At 43.9% G+C, this 27,492-nt stretch overlaps 1 protein-coding gene and 1 long non-coding RNA gene across 4 annotated transcripts in view; one reads left to right on the forward strand and one right to left on the reverse strand.

The window, feature by feature from the left end:
• The window catches only part of LOC114234697 (uncharacterized), a 110,191-nt gene extending 86,350 nt beyond the window's left edge, over positions 1-23,841 (forward strand). Inside the window, exons 5-6 of one of the 3 annotated variants that reach the window (XR_008554595.1) lie at positions 12,770-13,157; positions 23,763-23,841. This is a non-coding gene — a long non-coding RNA (uncharacterized LOC114234697). Of the gene's footprint in view, positions 1-12,769; positions 13,267-19,515; positions 19,594-23,762 lie in introns of those variants that run through there. The other 2 variants (XR_008554596.1, XR_008554594.1) reach the window with 2 other exon arrangements.
• The window catches only part of TRPA1 (transient receptor potential cation channel subfamily A member 1), a 47,997-nt gene continuing 40,482 nt past the window's right edge, over positions 19,978-27,492 (reverse strand). The window contains exons 23-27 of the mRNA XM_008150387.3: positions 27,004-27,186; positions 23,884-23,952; positions 23,332-23,445; positions 21,114-21,211; positions 19,978-20,521 (exon numbers count right to left, since the gene is read on the reverse strand). Coding sequence (XP_008148609.2) covers positions 20,317-20,521; positions 21,114-21,211; positions 23,332-23,445; positions 23,884-23,952; positions 27,004-27,186 — 669 coding nt within the window. The 3' untranslated portion in view covers positions 19,978-20,316. The remainder of the gene's footprint in view (positions 20,522-21,113; positions 21,212-23,331; positions 23,446-23,883; positions 23,953-27,003; positions 27,187-27,492) is intronic.

Here is a 27,492-nt window from a genome sequence, read left to right on the forward strand (position 1 = left end):
TAGAAGCCTTAATATGTTACTGAACCCGATGGAAATCTTTTTATCACTTTGTTTCTTCAAGTTTCATTGCAACATACGAGTGTGCACCTGTGGCCCGTCTTTGTTTGGCACACTGGGTTTTCTGTTTTGTTTCTTTCTTTCTTTTTTTTTTTTTTTCTTGCTGAAGTCAAGCATAGCAGTGTCTGTTTAGCGGGGCTAAAGCTAAACTCGTATATCACATGAAATATGATTGCATGTCAAGTTGAAACATCAATAAAAGAAATAACATTAAAATGTCTTAAATAAATGCTAAGCCCAAGAAACTAAGCCAGGAAAGTACTCGTGGACTCACTTGAAAAACAGTTAGAACCATTGTTCAGAGAGAGCCACTCTAACTTGCTTCAGGTGTTCTCAATTCTCAGCAATTAGTGCTGGATGTGCGAGAGAGGAGGTTCGCCTTTCAGGGCCGGCGGGTTCCCTGGAACTGGATAGTTCTCGTTCAAGGTCACTTAGCTGCTCGCTCCTCTCCAGTCTAACGTGAAACATTTAGAAAGGTCCTTTTCCTTGTTGCTCAAGTCACACATCCTAAAATCCTGCAGCTGTTCCCCCAAGATTGCCAGCAAGATAACGGCTATAAAACTCCAACCGCAAGATGCAAATTCTTGCCCATTTTCTCAGTTCTAGCCCAGCATCAACATCCCGCCGCCTCCCCTGCTTCCTAAGCGCGGTTGCTCTGTGGGGCTTTCTGACTGTTCACAGGGAAAGGAGAAGGGTCTGGTCTGCAGACCTGTTGGGCTGCCCTGTGTCTCCCTGTCTCTAGGACCCCCAGTTGGCCCAGGGGGACTTCATTCAGAAACGCTGTGTTTGTTTCAAAGGACAGCACACGCAGGAAGGGCCATCTCTGAAGTGAATGGACACGGACCACCCTTTCGCTTTTGCCAGCGAACAAAAGGACAAGCTTTCTGGTGCTAACGGTTTGGGCTAATACAGTGTGAACACCTAAATATAGAATACTTTTGTTAAAATCAGATTAGACTAATTCTATATGAAGTGCTTTAATGAAAAATGTTTAATGGTGGAAATACTATACCTCTGGCGTTAAAGTGCAGGTGCAAGAACGATATTCTACACTCCCCGGAGAACCAACGAGAACACACTGTGAAATAGCAATTAAAGTTTATAGTTGCCTGCATTGGCTAAATGTCTTTTTCATGGGAAATTTTCATTGTCTTATGCAATGATCATTTTGGGTTAAAATATGTGCTGAATTATGTGGGCATTCCAAGTTATTAAGAAATGGATTTACTTTACAAGCAAACTGTAAGCATTCTTTGCTGTTTTTATGAGGTCATCGCCATGACTTTTAAATGGGGCTCTAGGCCAACTCTGATTCTCACATCAGTTCATTAATTCACACAGCTGTCTCTGAAAACTACAAGCATAATATATACTGCAGACAGAGGGCCAGGGAGGGGGTGGGGTGAGATTTCAAGGCCGTATTTCAGTCCGGAGATCCTGCTGACATCATAAACTATGAGAAGACAGCTTAAGCTGTTTGGGGAACCGCAGTAGCCCCCCCGATGGAAATATGGCCAGTTTAATTGATTCTTTTGCGTTTCAGAATATACAGAGTGGGGACACCCAGTCGTTTTTATTCTGAGCAAAGTCAGAACATGAAAGGCGGGCACCGCGGGAATGCATTAGCGGGAAACCCAAGCAGCAGCCCAAGGTGTGGGGACGGATTTGGTTGTGCTAATGATATGTGAGCAGCCGCGCTGACATGTGAAGGGCATTGGCAGGGTTTACTGCACAGTGATCGTGTTTTATAGGTGATTGTGAACTCACCCTCCCAATGAAGACTTTTCCAAATGCGATGTGACAGGGATGATAGGACTGTGGTGTGCGTGAGGGGCCGGGAGAACTCTGAAGAAGGTTCCTCGCCGCCTCTCCACTTCCTGATTGTAACAAACATCCACTGTGAAGGGCTGACACCTGTGGCGGGACCTCTGACAGCTTTTCCCGCTTGGTCAGGAAGAGGCATTGCTAATATCTGTATTAAAAACTCACTCTGGTGTGTATGAGCCCACAAACTGAATTCGGAGGCAGCTCAGGCAAAGCTAATGTTTACGAGACTGTCCCGGTTCCCAATGCCTCCCTCCGCGTTCATACGATCTTTTTAAAGAGGATATCTGCAGTTTCATATCCTTTAAATTCCGAATTTGTTTTGGTTGCCATGGGAAGGTGAGCCAAGTCTCTCTGAGAGTAATTTCAGTTTTACAAATAAATCCAGCCACATTTTTACGTCTTTAGATGGAGGAAAGTTTCGTGAAATGTGACATTTTAAGTGTGCTCTTCAGTAACTCTCCATTAAAACACTGACACCTGTGTCCATGTGGGTGTTGAGATTTGCTTGCCTTTATCTCATTTGTATACACAAATGTCTTTTTGTACATGTGACCTCAAGTTTTGCACGAGAAACAGATGTGTCCTTAAGGACTATACATAAGACTGTTAACCCAGAAGAAAGAGGAAAAAAAGTCAAATTCACTTAAGAGTTTGGGGTTGAAACTCCTCTAGGCTCTCCCTAGATGCTTTTCATCCCCCTCCTATGCTTAATTATTTTCTGTATAAATGCTATCGACTTTTCTCTTAGAATCATGAAAAGATGTAAAACTTGGCATGTTGAACAGGATTGTCTTAGTCTGGTCGGGCTGCTATAACAAAATCCCAGAGACTGGGCGGCTTATAAACAACAGCCATTTATTTCTCACTGTCCTGAAGACTAGGAAGCCCAAGATCCTAACTCCCAAAGGTTCTGTGCCTGCTGACAGACCACTTCCTCATACAAGGCCTTCTTGCTGTAACCTCACAAGGGGCAGGAGGGATCTCTCTGGGGTCCCTTTTATAAGGGCACTAACTATATTCATGAGAGCTCCACCCTCAGGACCTAGTACACCCAACAGCTCCCCTCCTGATATCATCGCCTTGGAGATTAGGATTTCAACCTATGAATTTGAGGGAGACACAAACATTCGATCTATAGATGGAGCCTTGGACTAACAGGTGGCAGTCCCAAGCATTACCTGAGAGACTTTCCACCACTGAGCCTCACCAGCTTGGCCATAATTATTTCTTATTGTATAAAAAAGTGACACTAAAAATATGTGATTAGTGTGACATTTACCAAATTAAATTAGGATAATAAGTTTTTACTTTTCATTAGTACACTAACATATTTTCCAGGTTAACCTGAAAACCTTTACTAACATGACTCTGTGAAAGTGTATTGTCAGAAATTGTTCAATAAGTCCAGGAAATACGTATTTCAGCATTAGAGTCTAAACTGATACAGAAACCATGGAAGCTCTTTCTCTGGAAGGCTTCAAATCACAATGATTCAGAGTCCTTCCAAATATATTTTTCTAGAATTATTTATTCTGTCTACTTTTACCTAAATTCTGTGAGTAACATTTCAAAACTTCTGATGGGCATATGGAAAAGTTTTTATTTTATTTGCATTCTGTGCTGGGCACTCAATTCTTCTTCCTCTTCATTTACAAGAAAGTAAACTACAAGTAGAGCCTATAGTAATGAAATGTAACTTTTATCTAGACATGGCGATTGATTTCCTAAAAACCAAAGCTGAGTTTCCAACGTTCTTCATTGTGTTGGGCTGGAACTTTGCTGGTGTTACACTTTCCCTTTCAACATAGTATGCTTACGTAAGGACGATGCATAACTGGAAATGGGGGGCAAAATTTCAAATCCATTTTCAAATGTTCTGACTTTAGCCTAGCAGGTTGTAATGAAATATTGATCTTATTCTTAATATTTAGTTACTACCTAACAACATTAGTTTTTATTAATGACTACATAAAATAAAGTATGATGAAATGCTTTATATTTCTTTCACAATAGGACAGATTTCTTTATCTCATTATTATGAGGAATTTGATAATTTTTATAATATTCAAGTTGATTTTTTTTAAATGCCAATGTACAAAAATACTTTTATTTGCTTATTTTCACAACTAGAATTGTTTCTAAATGGGATTATTTATAGCATAGCTCACACAAATAAATGCTTTGGAATTGAATTAGTTTATATAAACACTCATTTAAGTTGGTTTTGCTTCATTTATGATTCTATGTAGTGCTGTTACTTTTCTCCTCACTTTTAAAATGAAATGCTTACAGTAGAAATGTTATTATGATATAACAAAAAAGAATCCAAATGAAAGTCACTTTATATGAAATTTGCCCCTCGCCTTATAAAATTAGTGACTATAAAGTTTATGATGCTGACGGTATATGAGGTGTTGGCTGTGGAAATGGCTGGATGTTTTCACAGGTAGACGAATGTACGTATAGAATGAGTGTAACTTGATCTAGATGGAATTTCACACTGAAAGAAGTAATTTATTGCATATTTGGCCCATTAGATCTGATAGAGGAAAAGTAGTCCAGAAAAAAAATGTAGTACCTCCTAGGAAGAATTTCTTAGATGAATGTTCTGTGCTATTTTGACTTTGAACAAACTGTTTTTTCTTAGGTTCTTGTCAAATAAACTAATTCTCTGTCTGACTGAAGTGAAATGGCATATTTTAAAGTTTAATTGAAGATGAACTTATTTTGGTCAAATATGGAAGCTTATTTTGGAATGTACATGCAAGTTATGTACTTGAATGTGAACAATAGTGTCTATGATCAAAATTCTCTTTCAAAATTAACTCAGATTGTGGAGTTTGACACAAATCATCCCCCATATTGTTGGATTGACTTCTTGAATTGGCACAGTTGCCATTAATTTGAAAGGAGACACTAAATGGTCTCAGGGAAACTGTTTGCCCGAATCTGCCTCCCATTCTAGTTGCCACAGCGATGGGGTCTGTCATTATGGGTCTTTCTCGTTACTTTAGGTTAGTGGTCGGCAAACTGAGGCTCTCGAGCTGCGGTTTGCTGCTCTGTTGACTAATGAGTTTGCGGACCACTGCCTTAGGGAAAAACACTTAAAAAACATTTTAATAATGTACTAATGTCTTTAACCTGAAGTCAAAACTTCTGGGTAAGGGTAATGCCTTACACAGTGGTCGGCAAACTCATTAGTCAACAGAGCGGCAAACCGTGGCTCGCGAGCCGCATGTGGATTACGAGCCGCAGATTGCCGACCACTGCTTTAGGTGATGCCTTGCCTTAGTGAGACAGGCGACTCCCTACCTCGCCTCCCTCGCTGGAAATTTGTGTATCCTCCTCTCCTCTCTTTTCCTTACCCTCGTCACACTCAACTGATCACAAATTCCTCTCTCAAAGTCTGTCCTTCTCTTCTCTTCGGGCCCTTTTCTGGGGCCTCTGAGAATCACATCTCCACCCCAGCCCTCCTTCATCTCCTTGGTCACTGGTCACAGGTCTTTTGCTTCAGGCACACTCAGTTTTTACTTTCCCTGGAACCCTTCTGGCCCTTTTACAACCCCGTGATTCCCTCTTTCTGGCTGTGCTTTTATTCTGCTTAGCCTAGAAAAAAACAAACAAACAAACAAAAATGACTCAACAGTCAATATTCATCTCAAATGCCACCACCTCTGTGAAGCCTTCCTGGGTGGCCCTTCTGTGTCCCTGCAACATATTTCTTAGAGCATGCAGCATGTTGTACTATAATGTATCATTAATGACACCCTCCCTCCACTAGGCCAAGCTGCCTGTGAGCATTGATGATGGGTCACTGACACGCTGCATTATGCGGCGTCCCTGTGCCTTGGCACACATGTACCTGGCATGCAGTAGGTGCTCAAGACATGTTTGCCAAATAAATGGTAGAACCAAAACTCCAACATTTGGGAGTAAAACATCAAGCCGCTGCCTCCTGTGTTTATCAGGTCCATTTCTCTGGCCCTGAGTATCAAGTGAACATGGGGAGTTTGGGAACCCTGAAGGGGCTGAGGAGGCCATCAGACACACTTCACCTGGCTCACAGTGGGGCCAGGACCAGGCCTGGCCAATGAAATCAATACCAGGAGCTTCAAATAGTGAAAAATGGCCAAAGGAAAGGGAAAGGGACAAGGGAAGAGAGGGTGGGGCATTGCTGGATACTCCGATCACTTAGGTGACTACTCTGTGGAGAAATATGTTTTAAAACCATCATCTGTTGAGGTGAAATTCACATAATATAAAGCAACTGTTTTAAAGTGAAAGATCCTGGGCATTTAGTATATTCACAGTGTTGCATAGCCAGGAGTGATGGAGATGTTCTGGAACTAGATAAGTACCTAGTTTTAATCCCTCACCCCGGCCACCGTTTTACAGTGTCCGACAGTAAATGAAGACACGCATGGCTTTCCTCACTCTCAATCTTGAAGCAAATGTGCAGCCCCAATGTGAGAAATGCATCCAAACACCTGCATGATTTGAATTCCACCTGGACTCATCCTAGTGTCATTGTGTGATGCAGAGAGAGGAGTGGGAAATGCAGATCACAGGGCAACACTAAACCCAGACCGAAGCCCACACTTCTGCTCTGAAGTTGGGACAAGAAAGACATTTATTGTGGCTATTTTCTCTTTGATTTCAGATAAGATGACACTCAGGGAATTCCCTTATTTAAGTGAGCACACAGCATGGCAGTAGTGTAACATTGTGCCAGGTTAACCTCCACCTGGCCTAGGCAAGTGAGTGTATGTTTGTGTGTGTGTGTGTGTGTGTGTGTGTGTGTGTGTGTGTGAATGTATAGCAATGTGCTCTCTTCAGATATTCGTAAACATGTAGTTATGATTCTTCCTCCTCCATGTTCTCTAATTGTTCAAATATTCCATAGAGTGCCATGCTGGGTAATACTGGCTAGGGCGAATGTAACATACACAATTACAGTCTAGAAATCGAAATGTCTGAAATGTGATGAGCACAATCGAAGACAGTGTTTCTCTACACACTACTGAGACCTCGTGACTGTGGTCTGTATGCGTTGGTGAGTTATGAGTGCAGTGAATGGTGTAATAGGAGGCATGTCACATCTGCACAGTACAAGCGGCTCCCTGTGCCAATGCATCTTATTATTTGGGATTTCTTAGCTTTCGTTTTAGATTATACTTCTCCTACAGGAAATTTCTTTCTTGGCCATTGTGCATTCTGACACATGGAAATACCTCTCAGACTACGATGACCGTCCGTCCTGTCACCAAGCGAAGACTGTCCTCCCATTGCTCACAAATGCTTGACTCAGAATAATTTCAAGTGACAACAGGGAACAGGCTGCAGTCACCCTCGGAGACAGCGCTCCACTGCGATGCAACTAATGGGCTGCGGGGAGATTTATCCTGATCCCCAATATGTGGTTTCCTTCCAATAACACCGTTTGGCGCTTGCCCGTTCGGAGGCCTGACTTCATCGATGCCGAGAAACCGAACCACACACTCCAGCTCCTGGAAGAATTCAGTGCCTCTGAGTATTAGCTTTGTTTTCACAGTGACATCAGTTTGCTCGAACATTCCCATCAGGGAGTCTGTTGTGCGAGGAGACATAAATTAGGCTTTACCTTATTTATTCAGAGTTTCTCATGAGCAGAATTTTGATGATAATAATCTTTGGAAATCCAAAAGACCGTACGCACCATGGTAGCACAATCCAGCTTCTCCCTCACTATCCCATCTGACATCCTTCTGGAAAAAAAAAATTAAAAAGGAAAGGATATTTTAGGCAGGAGACAAACACAAGGGAAAGAAGGGGTGTGGGGGTGAAATTGGGGACAGATGAGAACCCCAGAGCTGCGGGGAAATGGATCTGCTCGCTCGCTCGGTGCACGGACCGAGTCTCAGTCTTCAGTTTCCTCCGCTTTTCCACCCCATTTGCCTCCCCCTCCAGCAAGGTCAGCTGCTCCAAGGAGCAATTTATAAACTTGCAGTTCATATTGTGGTTGCAGTTCCTGGACTGACATGAAATTAAATCAGTCTTGAGTGCTGTAGGATGCAAACGCTACCTTTCGAGCTTACTGAGCCTCCGGACTCCTAATAAATCTTGGGAAGGTAGCATTCCACCAGCGACGGCCCATTTCTCCCCTCACGAAAGGACCTCGACGTGGAAGCAACGACGTTTTCTTCAAGGCCACGTTTCATCCCTCGGAGAGAAAGACTTGCAGGGGAGGCGCATTTTTAAGCCCCTTTTCCAGCTCTGGGGCAGGCGCTTGTGAGACTGTGTTAAAGGAGCCAGAACTGCCTCCTCCTCCATCCCAGGCCTGGCCATGTGGCATGAAGACACCCAGAAAAGTTGACTGCGCCCCAAAGTGTTCCTGTTGTTTTTAAGACTCTAGTAACTTGCCTTTGTTCCCAGTGACCCAGAGGTTTATTGGTGAAGGCTCCTCAGAGGCCAAGAAGGAATCAGTCGGAAGGCGATGTTGACAGATGTTCAACCCTGAATTATACCCGATGGTGGCTCATGTTTTCTGCTGTTTTACAATTTAATCTTAAATCTTTAGTCGAATCTGTGGAAAACCTTGGGACACAAAGCCAGTGACGCGGTCCTGTGCAAAGTGTTTCATGGGCATGAACATCTAATGTTCCCCAAACCCCTCTGAGCAGGCATCACTAGGGTCCCCTGTGATGGTTCATTGCATGTGTCAGCTCGGTTAGGCCATGGTACCCAGGGGACCCCGTTTCGGCCAAACACCATTCTAGAGGTTGCTGGGAATGTATGTTTTAGATGAGATTAGGCTTTGAATCAGTTGACGTTGAGTAAAGCAGGTCACCTTCCATAAAGGGGTTGGGCCTCAGCCAATCAGTTGAAGGCCTTAACCTTTTGCACTCGGATGTCGAGTGTGACTCGACACGGTTAGCATTAGAATAAAGGAATCGAGAAAAAAGTGAGTGCAAAGGGTTAAGGAAATAATTTGTGAGGAAGAGGGAATTCTGACTCCAGACTGCTTTTGGCTTCGGGGCTCCAGCATCAGCTCTTCACCTGGGTCTCCACCCGCAGGTCTGTCCTGCCGATTTCAGACTGGCCGGCCCCCATGACCTCACGTACCAACTCCTTAAAATCAATTGCTCTCCCCACCCGACCCCCGAGATTTCTCTGGACAACCCCGACTAATACCTCTCCATGTTACGGATGGCGAAGCGGTCTCAGAGAGAAGATAACCTGCCACAGGCCACGCAGCTGGTTGGTGGCAGGGCGGGGTGCAGGCTGCTCTTTCCCGCAGGGCCATCCCCTTTCCAGTCAAACTCGAGCCCCTGTTCCTTCCCAGCCCGTGGCCAGCAACCACACGAGGGGCACGTGAGGAATGGGTTGTGTCTAATCCTGTCATCGGTTTATTGCAAAGCTTTTCACTGCGGCCCGCGTGAAGGAAACCGATTTGCTGGGACGAATGTGGCCACCAATGTGTTATTTCCCTTCATCTAAACAGAGCCTCAGGCACACTTCATTGATCATGCCTCTGAGCTGAAAGGTTGCCTTAGTGCTGGCCAGCAAATATTATGTTTCTCAGGCAGCCCTGTGCTGTCAGCCACATTTCCTGATGTACTCTGATTAGATATATAAACAGCTTCAGTCAAACAGAGCCGCGCTTTGCTGTTAGAAATATAAGATAAGGCTTCCATAAAGATTCATCAACAGCAGCGATGCTGTCTAAGTTAGGCCTGCGCCCTCAGAGCTCACAGCCTTGTGTGTGTGTGTGTGTGTGTGTGTGTGTGTGTGTGTGTGTGTGTGTATGAAGGGTCAGTGAGCAAAGAACCATGATTTATAATCATGTTTTAATAGTGGCTGGTGCATGGCTAGGGGACACCTTGGGGAGAAGGGTTAAGAGGATTGAGCAGGGTCACAGACAGGTGGCCTTGCATGAATGACCCAGCATGTGGTGGCATAAAAGTAACAGTCGGTTTGTATCTGCTATGAAGTGTCACCTGTCCCAGCTGAGAACAGGGAAGTGGGCTGCTGCCTGCAAGGTGCAGAGGCTTAGGAAGGAAGAACCCAGACTCCCCTGAAACGCAAATGAGTCAGTTAGGAAAATGAAGCCATCAAAAGCAAACATGTTATACCTGCATACCCTCATACCTCCCACGTGCCTGTTTCCCATACATCTCGTACTATAAACAAGTCCAAGGTGGGAAAAGTTTAGGAATTTTATTATAGACGTGTGTTTAATTGGCATACATTTCAAAATACTCTTCTAACATTTGTGCAGAGGATGGACTAAGTGACCTAAAGCATTTTTCCAGCTCCGGGTTTCTTTGAACAAGAACATATACCTTCTTTTTTTTTTCTTTTTCTTTTTTAAATATATTTTATTGATTTCAGAGAGGAAGGGAGAGAGATAGAAACATTAATGATGAGAGAGAATCATTGATTGGCTGCCTCCTATATGCCCCACTGGGCATCTAGCCCACAACCTGGGCATGTGCCCTGACAGGGAATAGAACCCTGACCTCCTGGTTCATAGGTCAGTGCTCAACCACTGAGCCACACAGGCCAGGCAGCCTTTTCTAGATAATTTTAGGTATTTTTTCTCAGAAAGATAAAAAGGGATATCAACATCAATGTTTAGGAAGGAAAAGTAAGGTGAGAATAAGAGGACTATCCACAGTTGCTTGGTGGGGAAATATAAGAAGTTAACATACTGGATGAAGTTTTAATGTGCTTTGATATGTATATGTAATTTCTAAAGGATATTTTGCTCCCATACAGAGTGGGTTACTCCCACTTTAGTGATTATTTATGAATTTTCTAAATTAACCAATACAATTTCTACTCAATACTAAAAGTAATCGCTAACATTCGTTGAGCATTTACTGTGTACCCAGCACTGTTCTAAGCACTTTATAAAAATTAGTAACAACATTTTTTTTCCACAACCAAAGAGCCTTAATCTTAGCCCATAGAATTATACATGCTAAATGCAAACCCTTCTTGAATTAAAATAATATTCTCCCAGGTTGACGCCTTGTTTGGGTTAACATAAAATATAAATATCTTTTATTCTCCAGAGATGGTAGCTTTATTTTCTTGGAGTTATTGTAACTAGTGGCTCCTATGTCTCTGAGCATGAAAAGCAGGTGAAGAACTTTCCCAAACTGCCCGTTCCTGGGCCAGACCCCCCACTGCTGATTCTCTGAGGGCGGGACTAGGCGTCTGTGTTCTAACAAGGAAGATGCTATTTTTAATCCCTACCTCAGAAGAAGTAACTGAGTCACAGTTAAATAACAGCCTGAAGTTGCACTGGCAGTAAGTGGTATTGCTGAATGCGAACACTGGATGATTGTAGGTTTTTAAAAAATTGTTCTTTAGCTGGTCTTCGTGCCATTTGTGCTTCTATGACAAGCAGCATCTTTTCTTTGTACAGGAGCTCATACTAAAAGCGAAAGTGATATGAGGGTGCACTGAAGATACATTGGGGAACGTGGGCCACCTCTCAGGCTTCCAGAGAAATGCGTGCCTCTGGACTGTCCTCCATTCTTTCCTTTAGATCAAATACCCTTAGACTTGGTTTATTGGAATGACTGAGAGGGCCCCACAGACTGAGGTGGGTCCATGTGGGTCTATGAACACAGCTGTAGGCTGTAGAGAGGTCTGGGACCAGTCCTGTTAGGGGAGGAAAGACAAGCCGGAACCTAGAATCAGAAGCCCAGGGTGCCAGTCCTGTCCCAGTCACGGGTCCCTTCCTGTCTGCGCAGCCATGAGCAAATCTCAGGGCCTCTCTGAGATAATGTCTAGCTGTGGCCTTGGACATTCCAGGGGCCCCGTGAAGGACAGTGCACCGGGCATTGTCTGATGAGGTCCACAGCTTCCCCAAACGAAGGCTCTGAGCAGAGGTTTGGGGCAAGGATAAGGTGACCAGACGTCCCGCTTTTGGCGGCACAGTCCCGATTTTTAACAATTTGTCCTGCGGCGTTTTAAAAAAGTCCCGATTTTTGGAAAGAATGCATGACAAGCTAGGGAACGGTGGGAGAACGGGAAGGGAATATACGGTTTCCGGCGGCCATGTGGCTATTTAGCCAGGATAAATAATGCACTAAAAATTGTGGAATACACGCTGTCCTTACCAGGAACGAATGCTGCGACTGAACGTGTTTTTTCTACGGTAAATAAAGTGTGGACATCAGAAAAATCACAATTAAGTGTTGAGACTTTGAAAGCCATTTTATGTGTGAAATATAATTTAACAAATTCTTGTGAAAAATTTCATGACCTTTTAAACAACGACAGCAATCTACTAAAAAAAAATTCACTCAAATGAGAAATATGCCAAAGAATAAAATAATACTATACATAATTTTTTTATTTATTATATTTGTAAATTGTACTTACGTTGAAATTTAAAAAAATATATTACAATACCATTTTTGCGTTCTATGAAAATTTTTGTTGCTTCATATAGACCAAATTTTTAATCAAGAACCTCCCCACCCCGCCCCGCCCCCTGTCAATGGTGTCCCGCTTTACCAATGTTAAAATCTGGTCACCTTAGGCAAGGATTTCATGAGCCCATTTGGGAATAAATGCGAATTCGCCAAGTGGGACAAAAAGTGAGTCTCTGACCAAACCCCGGCATGGGGAGCCTTGGAAAAGGGTCTCACCTTCAGCTCCAATCGGCTTGTTTGACACGACACTACCGCTCCGAGCCGTGGGCGTTGGGGCAGGACCGGGTGCGCTGCAGAACCAGCGCTTGGTTCTGCGTGTCCTTTTTAAAGTTCCCACAACACAGTTTCCCACATTTTCTCAGAAAAGGAATTTCATGTTATAAACATTACGCTCAAGGCCTTTACTGTAACAGTAAGTCATTTCCTTAATTTTGTCCTAATTCCCAAGTACACAGTGCAGCGATCAACAGGCCTGGCCTTTGACCGTATGAAGCTCTGAAGTATTTGTGTACAGATCCAGGAGCGCTGCCGGCGGAGCGCACAGGGCACAGGAGGTCAGGTGCCCGCGTGTTACAGCGCCTCCTGTGGTGGCCGTCTCCTGTTTGTTCAAGGCAAAGAAGGGCCGTGCTACCACAGACTGGAGTCAGACGTAGCCGCTTGCAGCCACGAGAGCTGACGTTAAAGGACCATCTCTGTTTTCCAAACAAGCTGTGTTTACTCTGGCCTCTCCAGGGCTAGCCCGGCCCATTTCCTCATCGTGTTTATGCAGCATTGCTCCGTTTACATACTTCTTCCCAAACCCTGATGGCAGCTCCACACATGGTGACTTTTCACCTCCATCAGGTAACACCTTTTCCTTCCATGTCACATCCCACACTGATGGGAGAGCATAGTAACCGCCAAATGCGTTCTCTTCTGCTGCTGTCTGGTGATTACCTAGTAACATCGGAAATAAAAGTGAAGTAGGCGACGGTTTTATTGATGAAGAAATAGGGCGGTTTTCTGCATCCCCACCTTTACAAAATGCAGCTCATCCCACCCTCCCGGTTAGGTTTAGGCCTCTGCGCCCTACTTCTTACTATGATGCCTTTCAAAATGCAACTGCAAGTGGTGAGTAAGCCTTTTGCCCTCAAATCACGTACCTAAGGAATGCTCAGTTTTGGTTTCTGACTCATCTTCCTATTTCCAGATGCAGTGCTAGGTGGTCTTACAGAAATGCAAAGTAAGGAGGTGGTTCAAGAATTAGCAGAAGTCCCTTAATGAGAAAATTGGTCTAGCCTTGAGGGACATCCATGGGGGTAGCTAGAACACATTTTGTGAGGGTATCTTATAATTTTGTGACTAGACCTGTGAATGAGCCATGCACAGTAACAGGAGACAAATAGACCAGGTCTTCTGGAAATTCTAGAGAACAGTTAAGCAATGACCCTTTTCAGTTTCTGTTTCTATTGTGATGCAGTTTTAACTCCTGAAACGTCTTAAAGACTTTTACATAGCCCCGAATATTGCTCCTCTCCTCCAGGCTTACCAACCTTGGGCTATGACATCGGGGGAGCAATTCTTTGTGGTGGGAGCTGTCCTGTACATTGTAGGATGTTGAGCACTATACTCATCAGATGCAAATAGCATATCACCACCAAAATGTCCCTGTCCCCCATTCTCTGCCCTCCATTGGGTACCACCACTTTAATCTTACACTTCTCGTCATGGAGGGCAGAGTAGGGAGCAGGCTGCATCTCCACCAAATGGGTAAAGGTAGGTACTTCCTATTGGCCACATGTGGACCTTAGAGAAGGGAGTCAGTCACCACCCATTTTGTATAGGACCCCTTCCTGGAGAATGAGGCACCTCAGCCAAAAATGGCTGGATATAGGACATTGCATATAGAAAGGGAGGGGTGAGGGACAGCAGCCAGCAGGAGCAGAGACATAACCCACGCCAGGGAAGTGCAGTGAGAGGTCCCCAGTAGATGGTCAAGAACTCACAGTAGCATCCCATGGAAGAGTCCACTTTGGATGTCTACCATACCCACAGGGTACTGATGTTTGAGCTGCACTGATCAATGAAAACTTTCCCCTCCCCTCCTTATAGGAGCCAGAGGCAGCAGACTGAACATGGGAGGAGAGATTGATGATAAAAGAGAGGGGCCGAGGATGACACATCCTCTCCACACTGCAGCCTTCTCGGGCCAGCCAGGCTAGGCCAGGGCAATCGGGTTAAATTAGGTGAGAGCCTTTGGTTTTCAGAGTGAACTTTTTATTACCTAAAAGTAACTGGACAGTTTTCACCAAGGAGGCAAAAGAAATGAGTCCTCAGTGTGCATTTATAGGGTCAGACTTAGAGTGAATTACCTGCAGTTTGTAATTTGCCCGGTCTTCAACACTATCACAGGCATATTCCCAACTCTGAGATCCTCAAAGTAAGTGGAAACAATGCACATCCTGCATTAAGTTGCCATTATGAGAGGGAGCAGACATTCAATAGGAAAATAAAATGCCCTAAAGAAGAAAAATATTGGCTTCTGTTCACAGATGGCCTGAAGGTTGTCCCGGCCCCACCCATTTTGGCTTCCTCTCCTGTAAACCATTGACTTTCCCAGGTATTATGTTCTTGCTTCTTACATTTCCTTTAGTGTCTCCTCCCGTATCTTTTCTTACAAAACCTTTGTGGATATTTGTCCATTTCAGAGACCAGATTGAGCAAAGTTCTCTCTGCCATGTAGCTAGGACTTACCCTCAGTAGTTACAACTGGAGATGAACAAGACATTGAATTTTTTATGAAAACTTGGTTTAGCTACCTTAGGGGTTGGCACCTGACTTAAAGCACCATCAGATCTCACAAGTTTATTTATTACAGGTCTTATCAGAGCCTTTATTAAGCCAATGTGCATTGTGAACCAGGAGTGGGGGTGTTAGAGTAGGTAGCATTTCCATATTTGACCAGAGGTTTATTATTTTTTTAAATATATTTTTATTGATTTCAGAGAGGAAAGGAGAGGAGAGAGAGATAGAAATATCAATGATGAGAGAGAATCATTAATTGGCTGCTTCCTGCATGCCCCACACTGGGGGTCGAGTCTGCAACCTGGGCATGTGCCCTGACCGGAATCAAACTATGACCTCCTGGTTCATAGGTATATGCTCAACCACTGAGCCATGCTGGCCAGGCAGACTAGAGGTTTTTAAATTATGTATCCAGTGGTAATAGTGTGAAGTCTTCAGGAGAGCAGTGCTGCTCAGCCTGTGATGTGCATGGAAACCACTGGGGCGCACGCAGGTTCTGCTTTTCTGAGGTTCTGCATTCCTAACAAGCCCTGGGGATGCTTGTGCCACTGGCCCACTTTGAATAGCGAGGCACTAGGACACACTAGGGTCAAGAAGAAATATTTGCCATCCCAGTAAGAGGGCAAATGACTCCACTGAAGCACATTCTTCTCCCCGTGAGGACCACTGTTTAAACAAGGATGCTGTCCAGAGGGGACAGGATAATGTGGGGCAAACCCACACGAAGAGCAAGCTCTGGAGGGAGCAGAGGGCAAGACAAAATGTGAAGGACGAGCGTATGCAGGGCAGGTCTCATTCAGCTGAAGTTCAGGTGGTGAGTTTGTTGGGGAAGGGACATGGGGTGGTCAAATAGCCCCTCAATTGGCATATGGACTAAGGTAGCTTCATTTTTTGTCATTAAAACCTAGGTGAGGGGGAAAGAAAGCCAGACCCAGTATTGGTTCAGATCTAGTTACTATTATCTCTCTTTACCCACAAACTCAAGTTGCATGGGTTATGAGTTGTTTTAACTATTTAATTTATTATTCAGAACGGGATATTAATGTCAGACATTGGAAGGGGAAAAGTAGGCAGGCATAAAAATAGGTCAAGCTGGGTCAGGTGAGGAAATCACACTACAAAACAATCAGAGAGTTAAAGCGTTCATAAACCCTTCTCTCTCCTGCAGACAGAGCCATCTTTCTGACCAGGCCCTGTGCTCGCCTGGGAACCTCGGCTTGGCCCCCGCGTTACTGCAGCGGCTGCTGCTCTCTGCTGGCTGCCTTGCCTAGGAGGCTTTTCTCTCCGGTTCCTTGGCAACTGTGTTTTAATAAACTGTGGGCCACACAATTCATAAATGTAGAGCTAGGATTAGCCTAATGGAGGTGTGTTAAGGTTCTCCCACAGCGTCTACCAACGATTCATTTCTACCAGTTATAGCTTGACATATTTTGATAACTTATTTGAAACAAAAACTTTAGTAACTCACAACTTCCTAATAGATCAAACCCTAAATCAGGGGTAAAGCACTATTTTTGCCTAGGTTTCATTTCCCTTAAGTTGTTTGTGTTAAGTTCATTTTGTCACTCCTGTTGTTTACATTTTAGATTTTTCTTTGCTCATCTTTCTATAATGCTACTTTAGATTATTCTCTAGGAATTAAAATTTTAAACCCAAATGGAGAGTATTTTGCCTTCAGTGATTTTTATGTTTGTGGTCAGGATTTATAGGTTTTATTTGTAGTCTTGTTTATGCTTTTGGATTTTTGTGGGTCTTGATTATTTTCCTTTTTTAAAGCTTATTTTTATATTGCTTGTTTATTTCTTTTTTTAGTGTACTGATATATATTTATTCTATTTAAATTGTGTTTATGGTTACAATTTTTAAAAGGAATTATCTAACCTATGCTTCAAATGTCAGGTATGAAACAGTGTCTTTAACTTTGATTTGAATTGACTCCTTGCTGAGAAGAATGGGTGATTTAGAATATTTACCATCCCCTGCTTCCCCCCACCCCCCGCAGGGGCTGTGAAATGCAAACACTGGTTTTTGTAGTTTAAGAGCCTTTGTTGCTCAATGCTGAAGGCGTACTCCGCAGTTACACAGCGCTTGGTCCTTAAAATGTACGGGTTAGTCATCTCCCCATAAACGTGTGTGCTGTGTCATGCATATCACGCTAGTGTTCCATCTCTGGGAACTTTTGTTAATTAGTGATAATCCATAGGGGTCTCTTCTTCCAAAGGTTAGGCTCAGACAAGATCAGTTAAAAATAAGTTTTAAAATCTCACAAAACAACCATCCAATGCCCAGCCTTGGATGGAAACACTCTTGCACATTTCTGCCCTGCATTTCATTGCTCTTGTCTTATCTGGTGGAATTGTCACATGTCAAATGGTGCTCCTCATTATGGTGAAAAATGAAATGAAAGGTGCGCCCCCCCCCCCATTACCTTCTGTCCTGAAACAGCCAAAATATACACACAGGGCAGCAGCAGGACAGTTTGCCTTTCTCTAACTTGTTTGAAAAGCACAGCGCAGGCAGGCTGAGTCCACCTGGGAATTCCCTGGGTCCCCGGTGTCATTAGCAGTGCAGGGCCGAGGCCACCTCGAGCTGACTTTTTGGAATATTTACATGGTAAGGTTAAGTTGGAGGTGTATTTTTGTTTGTGTTGACTTAAGTTTTCTCCTTTTAAGGTTATGCTAGCTCAGGGGTCCTCAAACTTTTTAAACAGGGGGCCAGTTCACTGTCCCTCAGACCGTTGGAGGGCCGGACTATAGTTAAAAAAAACAACTATGAACAAATTCCTATGCACACTGCACATACCTTATTTTGAAGTAAAAAAAAAAACAAAACGGCAAAAACACCCGCATGTGGCCCGCGGGCTGTAGTTTGAGGACGCCTGTGCTAGCTGCTTAGAGACTAAGTGGTTGTTTTTCTTTATCAGTGATGCATTTTTTCTTTCATTTGAAAGCATCTGATACTTCTTGCCTTAATCAAAAATTGTAATTACACATAGAAAACTATGTATACTAACATAACTGTTATTGGAGAATTGTGTGGATTTCCCTTCTCCTTTGCTAGTGGGAGTGGAGTTTTGGGATGCCGCTAGAATAAGAATTTCCAGAGGCCCCCAAGGGAGGATGAGATGTAGTAGAAAGCTTTATTAACATGGAATTACATCCCTGGGTTTCAAAAGCCTCATTTCCCTTAAACCAGTCCTGGAAAACGTGCAGCTGGGGATCCAGCAGAGCTTAAAAGCAAAGCCAGTGTCCAGAGTGTCCGTTCCATGGGGGAGCTGAGTCCGGCACAGCATCAGGCTAGTAGTCCATCAGTCCAGTGTGTGGGGGTCCACATGACTGCGGGCCATGTGGGCAAGTGTGAGCACTACACAAGCCAAGAGTCAGGCAAAAGCAGCAAGATAGCGAGAGAGAGAGAGAGAGAGAGAGAGAGAGAGAGAGAGCGCGAGCGCACCAAGAGAAGGGAAGGAACTCCATTGTTCAGGAGCTTGTGTGGGGTGCACACAATGATAGTGAGCAGTTGTTGGAAGCCCTGTACTAGATGGACAGAAGGTGACATGGTCATATCTTGTCGACATAATGTCCACTGTAAAGAGGTAAGATAGAGAACAAGAACCATAGCATGGTAGCACCTCTGTAAATAAAAACACACCCCAAACAACACTGTTCAACATAACACAAGATACATAACATGGCCAAAGAGATTCTCGAAAGTGGGTGTCTCCTGGCAAATAAACATGAGAATTGGTGCAAAGAGGAAAATAAATTAGGAGCAGCATCTTGAGTGGGATGAATGTAGGATACACCACTTCCCCATCCCCTTACTCATGGATCAGTGTTCTATCCGCCTTTTGTCTAAAGTCAGTTTCATACATTTTGTCCAGTAGTTGTATGATGGGGAGGTAAGTTAGTCCCAAGTCCATTATTTATCATAGCGAGAGAAAGAAATGCCTTTTACCCTTTTAAAATTACTTTAATAAGTTTGCATTTTTATTTTCTTCTTCTATTTCTATTGCAGTGTTTTAGTTTTATCATTTTTCCACATGGCTTATAAATGGCAGACAAGGGTCATGATCACAGAGAATGGTAAATACCTTTTTCAAGTAACTTATATCTTATTTGTCATTTACTGCAGCCCGGATGTTTGTGTCCCCCCAAAATTCGTATGTTAAAATCCTAACCCACGAAGGTGATGGTATTAAGAGGTGGGATGTTTGGGAGGTAATTAGGTCAGGAAGGCAGAGTCCTCCTGGATGAGATTAATGCTCTGATCCAAGAGGTTCCAGAAAGATCCTTCCTTCGTTTCACCATTTGAGAATAAAACAAGTCTGTGACCCTGATGAGGGCCCTCACACAACCATGCTGACACCCTCCTCCAGGACTCCCAGCCTCCAGAACTGTTGTTTATTTTTTTTTTAAAGAGAGAAGCACCTTGAAAAGATGAATGAAGAAGCATGTGACTGACAATGGACATCAAAAGAGAAAAGGGCGTATGTGATGCAGGCATTTTTACAAATCTCAAAAAAAAAAACACCAAATGCAGTGAACATCTCACAATGATTACTGAGGTGACTATATAGGTTTTACATTTATTATGAGCAATAAGAAACAAAAAATACAGAAATAACACATGCTATCTGTAGTAAAAGTCATGCATATCACAAGGCCTGTGGATTTGAGCCTCAACTCAGAGTGGCATCAGGTGTGCTGGGCGCTGAAGGGTGGGGCCGTTTATTACGATCAGAACAGAGCACATGGGGTTCCACCCACAGGATCTTCCAACACAAAAGAGTATGCCAAATGGAAGCAGCCAAGGCGACTCTTCACTGTCTAATGCATTACATATTATATAATTATCATAATTATCGAGCAAGACTCTAGTATTGACATTTGCATTCTAGCTCAACAGTTACATTTATTACTCCTTATCATCAAAAATGCATGTTCTAGCAAATCACTTTCCACCCATTCAAATAGTGAGAGGTAAAGTCCAACTTGAACATATCAGCAAGGATATTCCCAATGCAGAGGGACTGGCAGGAAATGTGATTAGAAGGAGATAGTTTACTTCTACACAGGATGCGGTTTCAGAGGGAGAAAAACAGAATCAGCTTTCTGCTTTATCCTCTCTCCACACTGGAGATCAGTGTGTGTATCTGTGCATGTGTGTTAACATGCAGGAGATGCACACGCAGGAAGCCCACTGCTAAGGGTGACTCCTGCTAAGGGTTCTGCGTTTGGGCCCTCACTGCTTTCAGCACAGAATTCCACTTGCTATTCCTTTGCTCCAGCTGCTCTCTCTTATACCGGTCTTGGAAAGAACTATGGTTATCTTCATCCTCTGTCTCCGAGATGATTTCCATCTTCTGAATGATGAGTTTAATAAGCTCGTGCTGTTTTTCCAGAAGAGAAGTCACGTCCTTCAGCCTAAAGGGACACACAGGTTTCATGAGTTTATTTCAGCCCTCCATGTGCACAAGGCCTGGGGACCAGAAGTGCTAACAGGTATCGGGTTACCTGTGCTCAGGTTACAGCCTCTGGACGGTCAGAATCCTGGTCAGGAACACATATTTTCAAAGTATAAGAGATTTTACTACGGCTATACTCTTGGTTCACGGCTGGTTTATTTCGGTTTCCATTTTAAAGATTAAAATACTGTTGCACAGAAAGGTTAAGTGCCTTGAACTTGGGTAAATGAACCCTAAAGTCCTCCCATTTAAGCACTGTACACTATGCATCTGCTCCTGGGAGCCTCACAGTCTTAAAGAGCTTTGATGTGTGACTGGAGATGCTCAGGAGGGATGCATGCAGCTCAGGGTACTGTTGAGTGAGTAGCAGCAAATAAGTAGTTGGGGGTTTAGAAACTCTCTCATGATTCCCAATCCCCTGGCAGCATCAGTGAGTTAAAGCATGCCTTAATACAGAACAAAAACACAGATATACAGTGGAACCCTTTACCATGCACCATTATTTAAGACTTTTGAGTTTCTCAAATACAGATAAAAGAAGAAATATGTACCGGTATTTCTGCTTCAATATTTCTACTTCTAAAGCTGTATCCGCATTTGGTATTTCTTGTCTTACTTCTTGGGTGCAAAAAAGTTGATGAAATATGCACTGTGGGATAAAAGATGAATAGTTACTCACATTAAACTCAATTCGGGAACTATTTCTTGAACATGTGCCATAATTCAGCTTCTGAACCAGGGCACACTAGCACAGATATCTAACGAGAGCCATGCCCTCAAGGAGCTCACAGTCTGTTGAGAGAAGGAGACATGCAAAGAGCTGTATAACAAAATTATACACATAACAGAGCAAAGTACAGGACATATAAATAATCCAAAAGGAGGGGTAAACTGGAGTGGAGGATTGTTTAGGAAAAGGTTTAAGTGAATCATTTTCATGAGGAAATTCTCATGAAAAATGTCCATCATAAGTGGCGGTATTTCATCCTGGCCTGTGTTGCTCAGTGATTGGAACGGTGTGTGCACTGAAGGGTCTTGGGTTCAATTCCAGGTCGAGGGCACAGCCTGGGTTGCAGGTTACATCAGAGCTACCAGGGCATGTGCAGGAGGCTACGGGGCTATGTGTCTCTCTCAAATTGGTGTTTCTCTCTCTCTCTCTTTCTCTCCCCCTCTCTCTCTTCCTCCCACTCCCTCTGAAAAGCAATAGAGAAAATATCCTCAGGTGAGGATTAACAACAACAAAATAAGTGGTGGTATTTCACACAATATAAGCTATTTCTCTCAAACTGCTCAGCATCGTATGTGACACAACTGAATTTCACATGGGAACATTTCTGAAATGCTATTTTAATATTTTTAAAATTTAGGATCTTTAAATGATTGGTGAACTAGAGAGGATCGAGGGCAGATGTGAAATGACCAGGAGTGAGGTAATTCTAGGAGTCCAGGCAAGAGGAGACCACCCAGGAAGTCTGATGGCCTAAACCTGTGATTGACTGACTTGAGGGGATAGGAAGAGGGAGGGGCAATGTCAAGGTTGCCATCTGCACAGGCAAATGGTGTGGATGTCAATTGACAAAAGGAACTTTGGAGAAGGATGGGCTTTTCCACCCTTTCCGTGTAGGGGATGTTGAGAGGGAGTGATTCATGGGAAGAGTGAAACGCATGAGCTTGTTTTGCAAGAGTTTGTTTTGAACATGCTGAATTTCAGGGACCTCAGACACACCAGGGAAAATGTCAAGTCAACAGCTGGCTACAGGGGCCCAGAATGCACAGAAGAGCTGTAGGCTAGAGAAATCAATCACTGAGCTCCTGTGTTAGGTGGTAATTGCAACCATACATGTGAGTGAAATCAGATAGGACAATAGTGTAGAGTCAGAATAAAGCATAGGCTGACACTTAGGTGCCCTTTATCATGTTATGACTACACAATGGACACTTAACCTACAAAGAGCTCAGAAAGAATATTCATAGAGAGGTAGCCCAGGGATGGTTAACATTAGCATCCAGTACTTCTGACTCTTAGTATAGTCCCTTTCCCGTTATAATACAATGGCCTGGCTTAATCTCTGTGTATTTTCTATATGTATACTCCATGGGTGTGTATCTGTGAATATGTACACGTGTGTTCTATATAGGGCACACAGACACACACATACATACATCTGCACATGTATGTAAGTGATATGTGATTAGGAAAAACAGAGCACACCTGCACTGTAGAAAGAATACTAGTACTTAAACGGAACACCCACCAAGTGTTCTCATGGGATGTGGCACATGTTTAACACTGAAGCTGTAGCTGAGCCACTTGGAGAGAGGCCACTGCACTGCCCATCACTTTCTCATCCTGGCTTCATCCTGCACTGTTTTTTTTTTAAACAAGCTTATTTGTCTCCCACAGGCAGAGTGACTCAAGGTGTGTAAAAAGGCACCCTTTGGGCCTGGCTGATGTGGTTCAGTGGTTGAGCATAGACCTATGAACCAGGAGGTCATGGTTTGATTCCCAGCCAGGGCACATGCCCAGGTAGTGGGCTCGATCTCCAGTAGGGAGTGTGCAGGAGGCAGCTGATGGATGATTCTCTCTCATCATTGACATTTCTCTCTCTCTCTCTCTCTCTCTCTCTCTCTCTCTCCTTCTTCTTTCCTCTCTGAAATACATAAAAATATATTAAAATAAGTAAATAAATAAAAATGAAAAGGCACCCTTTGGGATACACAACGAAGCAGTGTCGCCCTGTCTGTGCCATGTTTGTTCCATGTACTTACCAGCAACCCTCGGCTGTATCTGGCTCTGTTGGGATAGACGACGATGGACTTCTGATCCACTTTGCGTAAGAACCAGAGAGGCAGCTTCTTCTCTAAGTTGGTATGGAGTTCCACCTAAAGCACATATTGGATTTATCGACAGGGATCATTCATTCGTAGCTGGAATTCTCACGCTGCACAGACGAAAGCGTTAGCATATCCACTGAACACTGACTGCTGTGTCACTGACTGCCGGGCGGGTCTGTTTCCTTGGCCCCCGGCAGCCGATCACCTGCCCCTGCCTTTCACCACGTCCACCAGCACGACAGCGGCTAGCCGCCTGGTTGGCCCCATGTTGACCTCGAGAGAGGCTTAGGCAATTTCTCAATTCCTCTGCCAAGATTGTTGTAGATTTTTTTTTCTTTTCATTTTTCATTCTCTGACGACCACAGGTGCACCAGAGAACAGGCACAGCAGGCACGGTACTCAGAAAAGGCCCAGCCTCAGCAGCTTGTTCTCAGGACTCAGCTACGCCTGCACGTGAACGGTTCGCGTGGTGCTGATGACACTCACCTGCATGGCAATCCTCTTCAGCAGGGCGTGCTTCTGGACCTCGGCAATGTCCCCGACTGCCAAACCAATCTGAAGCACAACACGGCATTGAATCATGACCAGCGTAATGGCTCACGTCAAAATGCACTTACGATCTCCCTGGATGCTGTCAGAGTGGCATGGAATTCACCAGCAGGGCCCTGGAACACTTTGCTCCCACACCCCACGGAGAGCTGCGAAGCCTGTGTAAGTCTTAACAGCGATGGCCACGGTGGTGGGTCCAGTATTGCAAGTGTTATCGTGAAAAGTTAAGACATAAAAATTAATCTGAAATTCATTTTAATTTCAAGCAAAAATATGTTCTTTTGGGGGAGGACGGGAGTGATGTGATATCAAATGCCGTTGGCAATAGCCATGCACCATGCCTGGACACTACAGGAGTTTAGCATCTAAAGTGAACAACATAGAAAAGTTAAAACATCAAAATGAGGGAATGAAGAGATTTATATATTATATATGTTTAGCAGGAAAAGGGACACTTTAGGGGTGGGTGAGGCCCTGGTAAAAGCAAATCCTCCTAGAAATCCATGGCTGGGTAGAATTAGGTGAGGGGAAGTTATCAGCTCAGTTCTACTGAGTCCAAATTAACTCACTCTTCCACTGTGAGACACTCAGGACCTGTCTCTGCTGACCCCGCCCCCTGCTTGCTGAGGCCGGAGAGGCTCACAGTCAAGTAAACTCCAGCAGAGAAGGGCTCTGTCTGTCCATCCAGGTTACCACTATATGCCCATTGCTTAGAATGGTGCAGGACACATAGTAGGCACACAAAAAAAGCTGCTGAATGAATTAGCAGTGAAAGCATATTCCAGGATGTACAAATACAGTCAGCAAGTAGCTTTTATCTGGCAGGATAATGTTTTCTGTTATTAATTTGCAAGTCCCGAGATGGGCAGTCTCTCTGGCTTAGATCTTACATCAGAGGTGCTTGCCTGGCTCTGAAGACATCTGAGCCTGAGTCTGCTGAGCTGTGCGTCCCATAATTTATTAATACAAGTTATAAGCTTGTAAGCCTCATAATTTACTAATTAAAATAAGCAATACATTAATATTAAATGTTAATCAAATACTATTAATATTTAATAGTAGCTAACATTTATTGAATGCATATATGTTTTAAATTCTTCATATTAGCTCATTTCAGTCTCACAATAACTTAGGAAGTAGGTTTTATTATTATCTTCCTCCGATTTGTGTCCTCAAAACTATGGTAACAGACTCCGGTGATCGGGTGGGGTAGCTGGCTAAGAAAGTCTGCCCAGCAGAGATGATGCTTGGCCTGAACACTGAAAGCTTAGAAAGAGTTAACCAAGGTGGGGGCTTTTCCAGGAAACGGAGGAGCAGAGCCCAGGAGGCAGGAGGAAAGCCTGGCACACCCAGTGACTGTGTGTGCTGCGTGTCTGGGTAACACCTGCCGACAGTGGGGAGTTGGGTGAAATCCGGGTCGGATCCGGATCATGAGGACGCTGTGTGCTGTGCTCATGGACTGAAGCTTTAGAAGAGTCATAGAAATACACTTGAAAGAGACACTGACGGGCCCAGTGTTTCATGGTCAGGGCATCACTGTGGTGATCATTTGCAGGAAGGATTAGACAGAGAAATGAGATGAGATAGAGGAAGTCTTCTGCAGCAGTGGGGATGAGGCACCATGAGGGCGCGAGCTAAGAGGAAGTAGGTGGGAGAGGCAAAGGTTTATTTTATCGGCAGAAGTGAGGAAAAGGGGGCTGGGTGGGTGGAGAATATCGGAGTCAGTCTGAGGAAGAACAGTGTCAGTCTTGGCCCTGTTGGGTCTGATTTTGCTCCGGGACAAGCAGGTAGTGAAGCTCACTGGGTGCTGGCCGAGCAGATCTGAGGGTGGCACCGGCCTGTACTACTGCTAACCCAAGTTCTCCTCTGGAGAATGGTCTTCCAAACGGAAGTGAGTCCGAGAGACGAATGTGGGCTGCTTTATTATTCTTAGTTGCCATCTTTTATTTTTCTGTGTCACCAAAATAAAACTGGAGTTGTACCAAGTAAGTGAATCAAAACATTAAGTAGTCTGTATTATTATTTTTTCTTTCTGGAAATACTGCCCAGCACAGTCCCTGGTGCATAGTCAGGCTCCAAAAACGTGTGTGGACTATGTGCACATTCGAGTAAACGATAAGGAAAAAACGTGCCCTGTAATGCCGGCTCGAACTCTCCATGGACCTGGGATGCATTCCTGCCTGCATCAGCTAGGATGCTCGGGGCTGGACAGGTAATCTGTGGAAGGGCAAGGACATGTCCATATCTGCTGGGGTAGCCAGCCTCTGACTTTTTAGAGGGAGCACCTGAATGTCGCAAATACCTCTCACCCTTCCCTGCCTTAAATCTCTGGACCATGAGAGATTCAAGAGATGAGTTCTTCCTCCTTCACTCCATGAAGGTCTCTGCCTAACCTTTGCCTTATCCTGCTCCCGGCAACCCCAAAGCAGCACCCACCATTCATCTTTATATCCTTATTCTGCCTTGTGGTTCTTCATAGCATTTATCGCCCCCAAGACATCATGCTGCATACTTATCTGTTTACTGCTTAACTTCATGACTAGTTTATAATCATGTCGTGGCTGGGTATTCATCTGTCTTGTTACCACTGTGTCCCAGCACCTGGGTGAGTGTCTGAGTCACTTAGGATAGTAGTCGGCAAACTCATTAGTCAACAGAGCCAAATATCAACAGTACAACGATTGAAATTTCTTTTGAGAGCCAAATTTTTTAAACTTAAACTTCTTCTAATGCCACTTCTTTAAAATAGACTCACCCAGGCCGTGGTATTTTGTGGAAGAGCCACACTCAAGGGGCCAAAGAGCCGCATGTGGCTCGCGAGCCGCAGTTTGCCGACCACGGACTTAGGAGATCCTTGATAAGTATTTGCTAAGTGAATGCATCTTTGCATCCCTTGGGCCCCACGTTGTGCCTGGCACACACAGGCCTAAGTGAAAGGATGGATTTCACAGGTGTCCCTTTTTCCCTTCTTGGAGAGAGATGGAGGAGGCTCCGAACAATGATTGTGAAATGCCTCAAATGATCAGCAAACAGGAAATACAGGGATACATTACTTACAAGTAAATTCATGAGGACGATTGGGACAAACATTGTGAAGGTAATGAGCTGTATAAAGGACAGAAGTGGATATGCCAGTTCATTTCTCAGAAACGGCTCCAGGAAGGCATCGCGATAATTAATGTCTCCTAGCATCATGCTGAAGGTCTGGATTATGGAAAGCAATGGAGTGCTGAAAGCATCCTGCGGAGAGACGGGAAGGGAACCATGAAATGCAAAATGCATATAATGAAAAATGGTTCCTGGAGAGTAAAATGATAAAAATCGTATTTAAAATATTTTTAAAGTCATAGGACTATAGCTACTAAGATACAGGGATAAAAACTACCAATAAACTGGTGGCAAGGTCATCAAAATGATCTTTTCTGCACACAAATCATTGTGCATTACACATAAATGTTTTGACAGTGGAAAAAGTCATGTAATAAAGCTATATTTCTCCTGCAGTGAAAATCATTTGAATGCCAATATATCAGATAAAATGAAAGT

This window comes from Eptesicus fuscus, chromosome 19 (genome assembly GCF_027574615.1).
Source record: "Eptesicus fuscus isolate TK198812 chromosome 19, DD_ASM_mEF_20220401, whole genome shotgun sequence".
Lineage (NCBI taxonomy): Eukaryota > Metazoa > Chordata > Mammalia > Chiroptera > Vespertilionidae > Eptesicus > Eptesicus fuscus.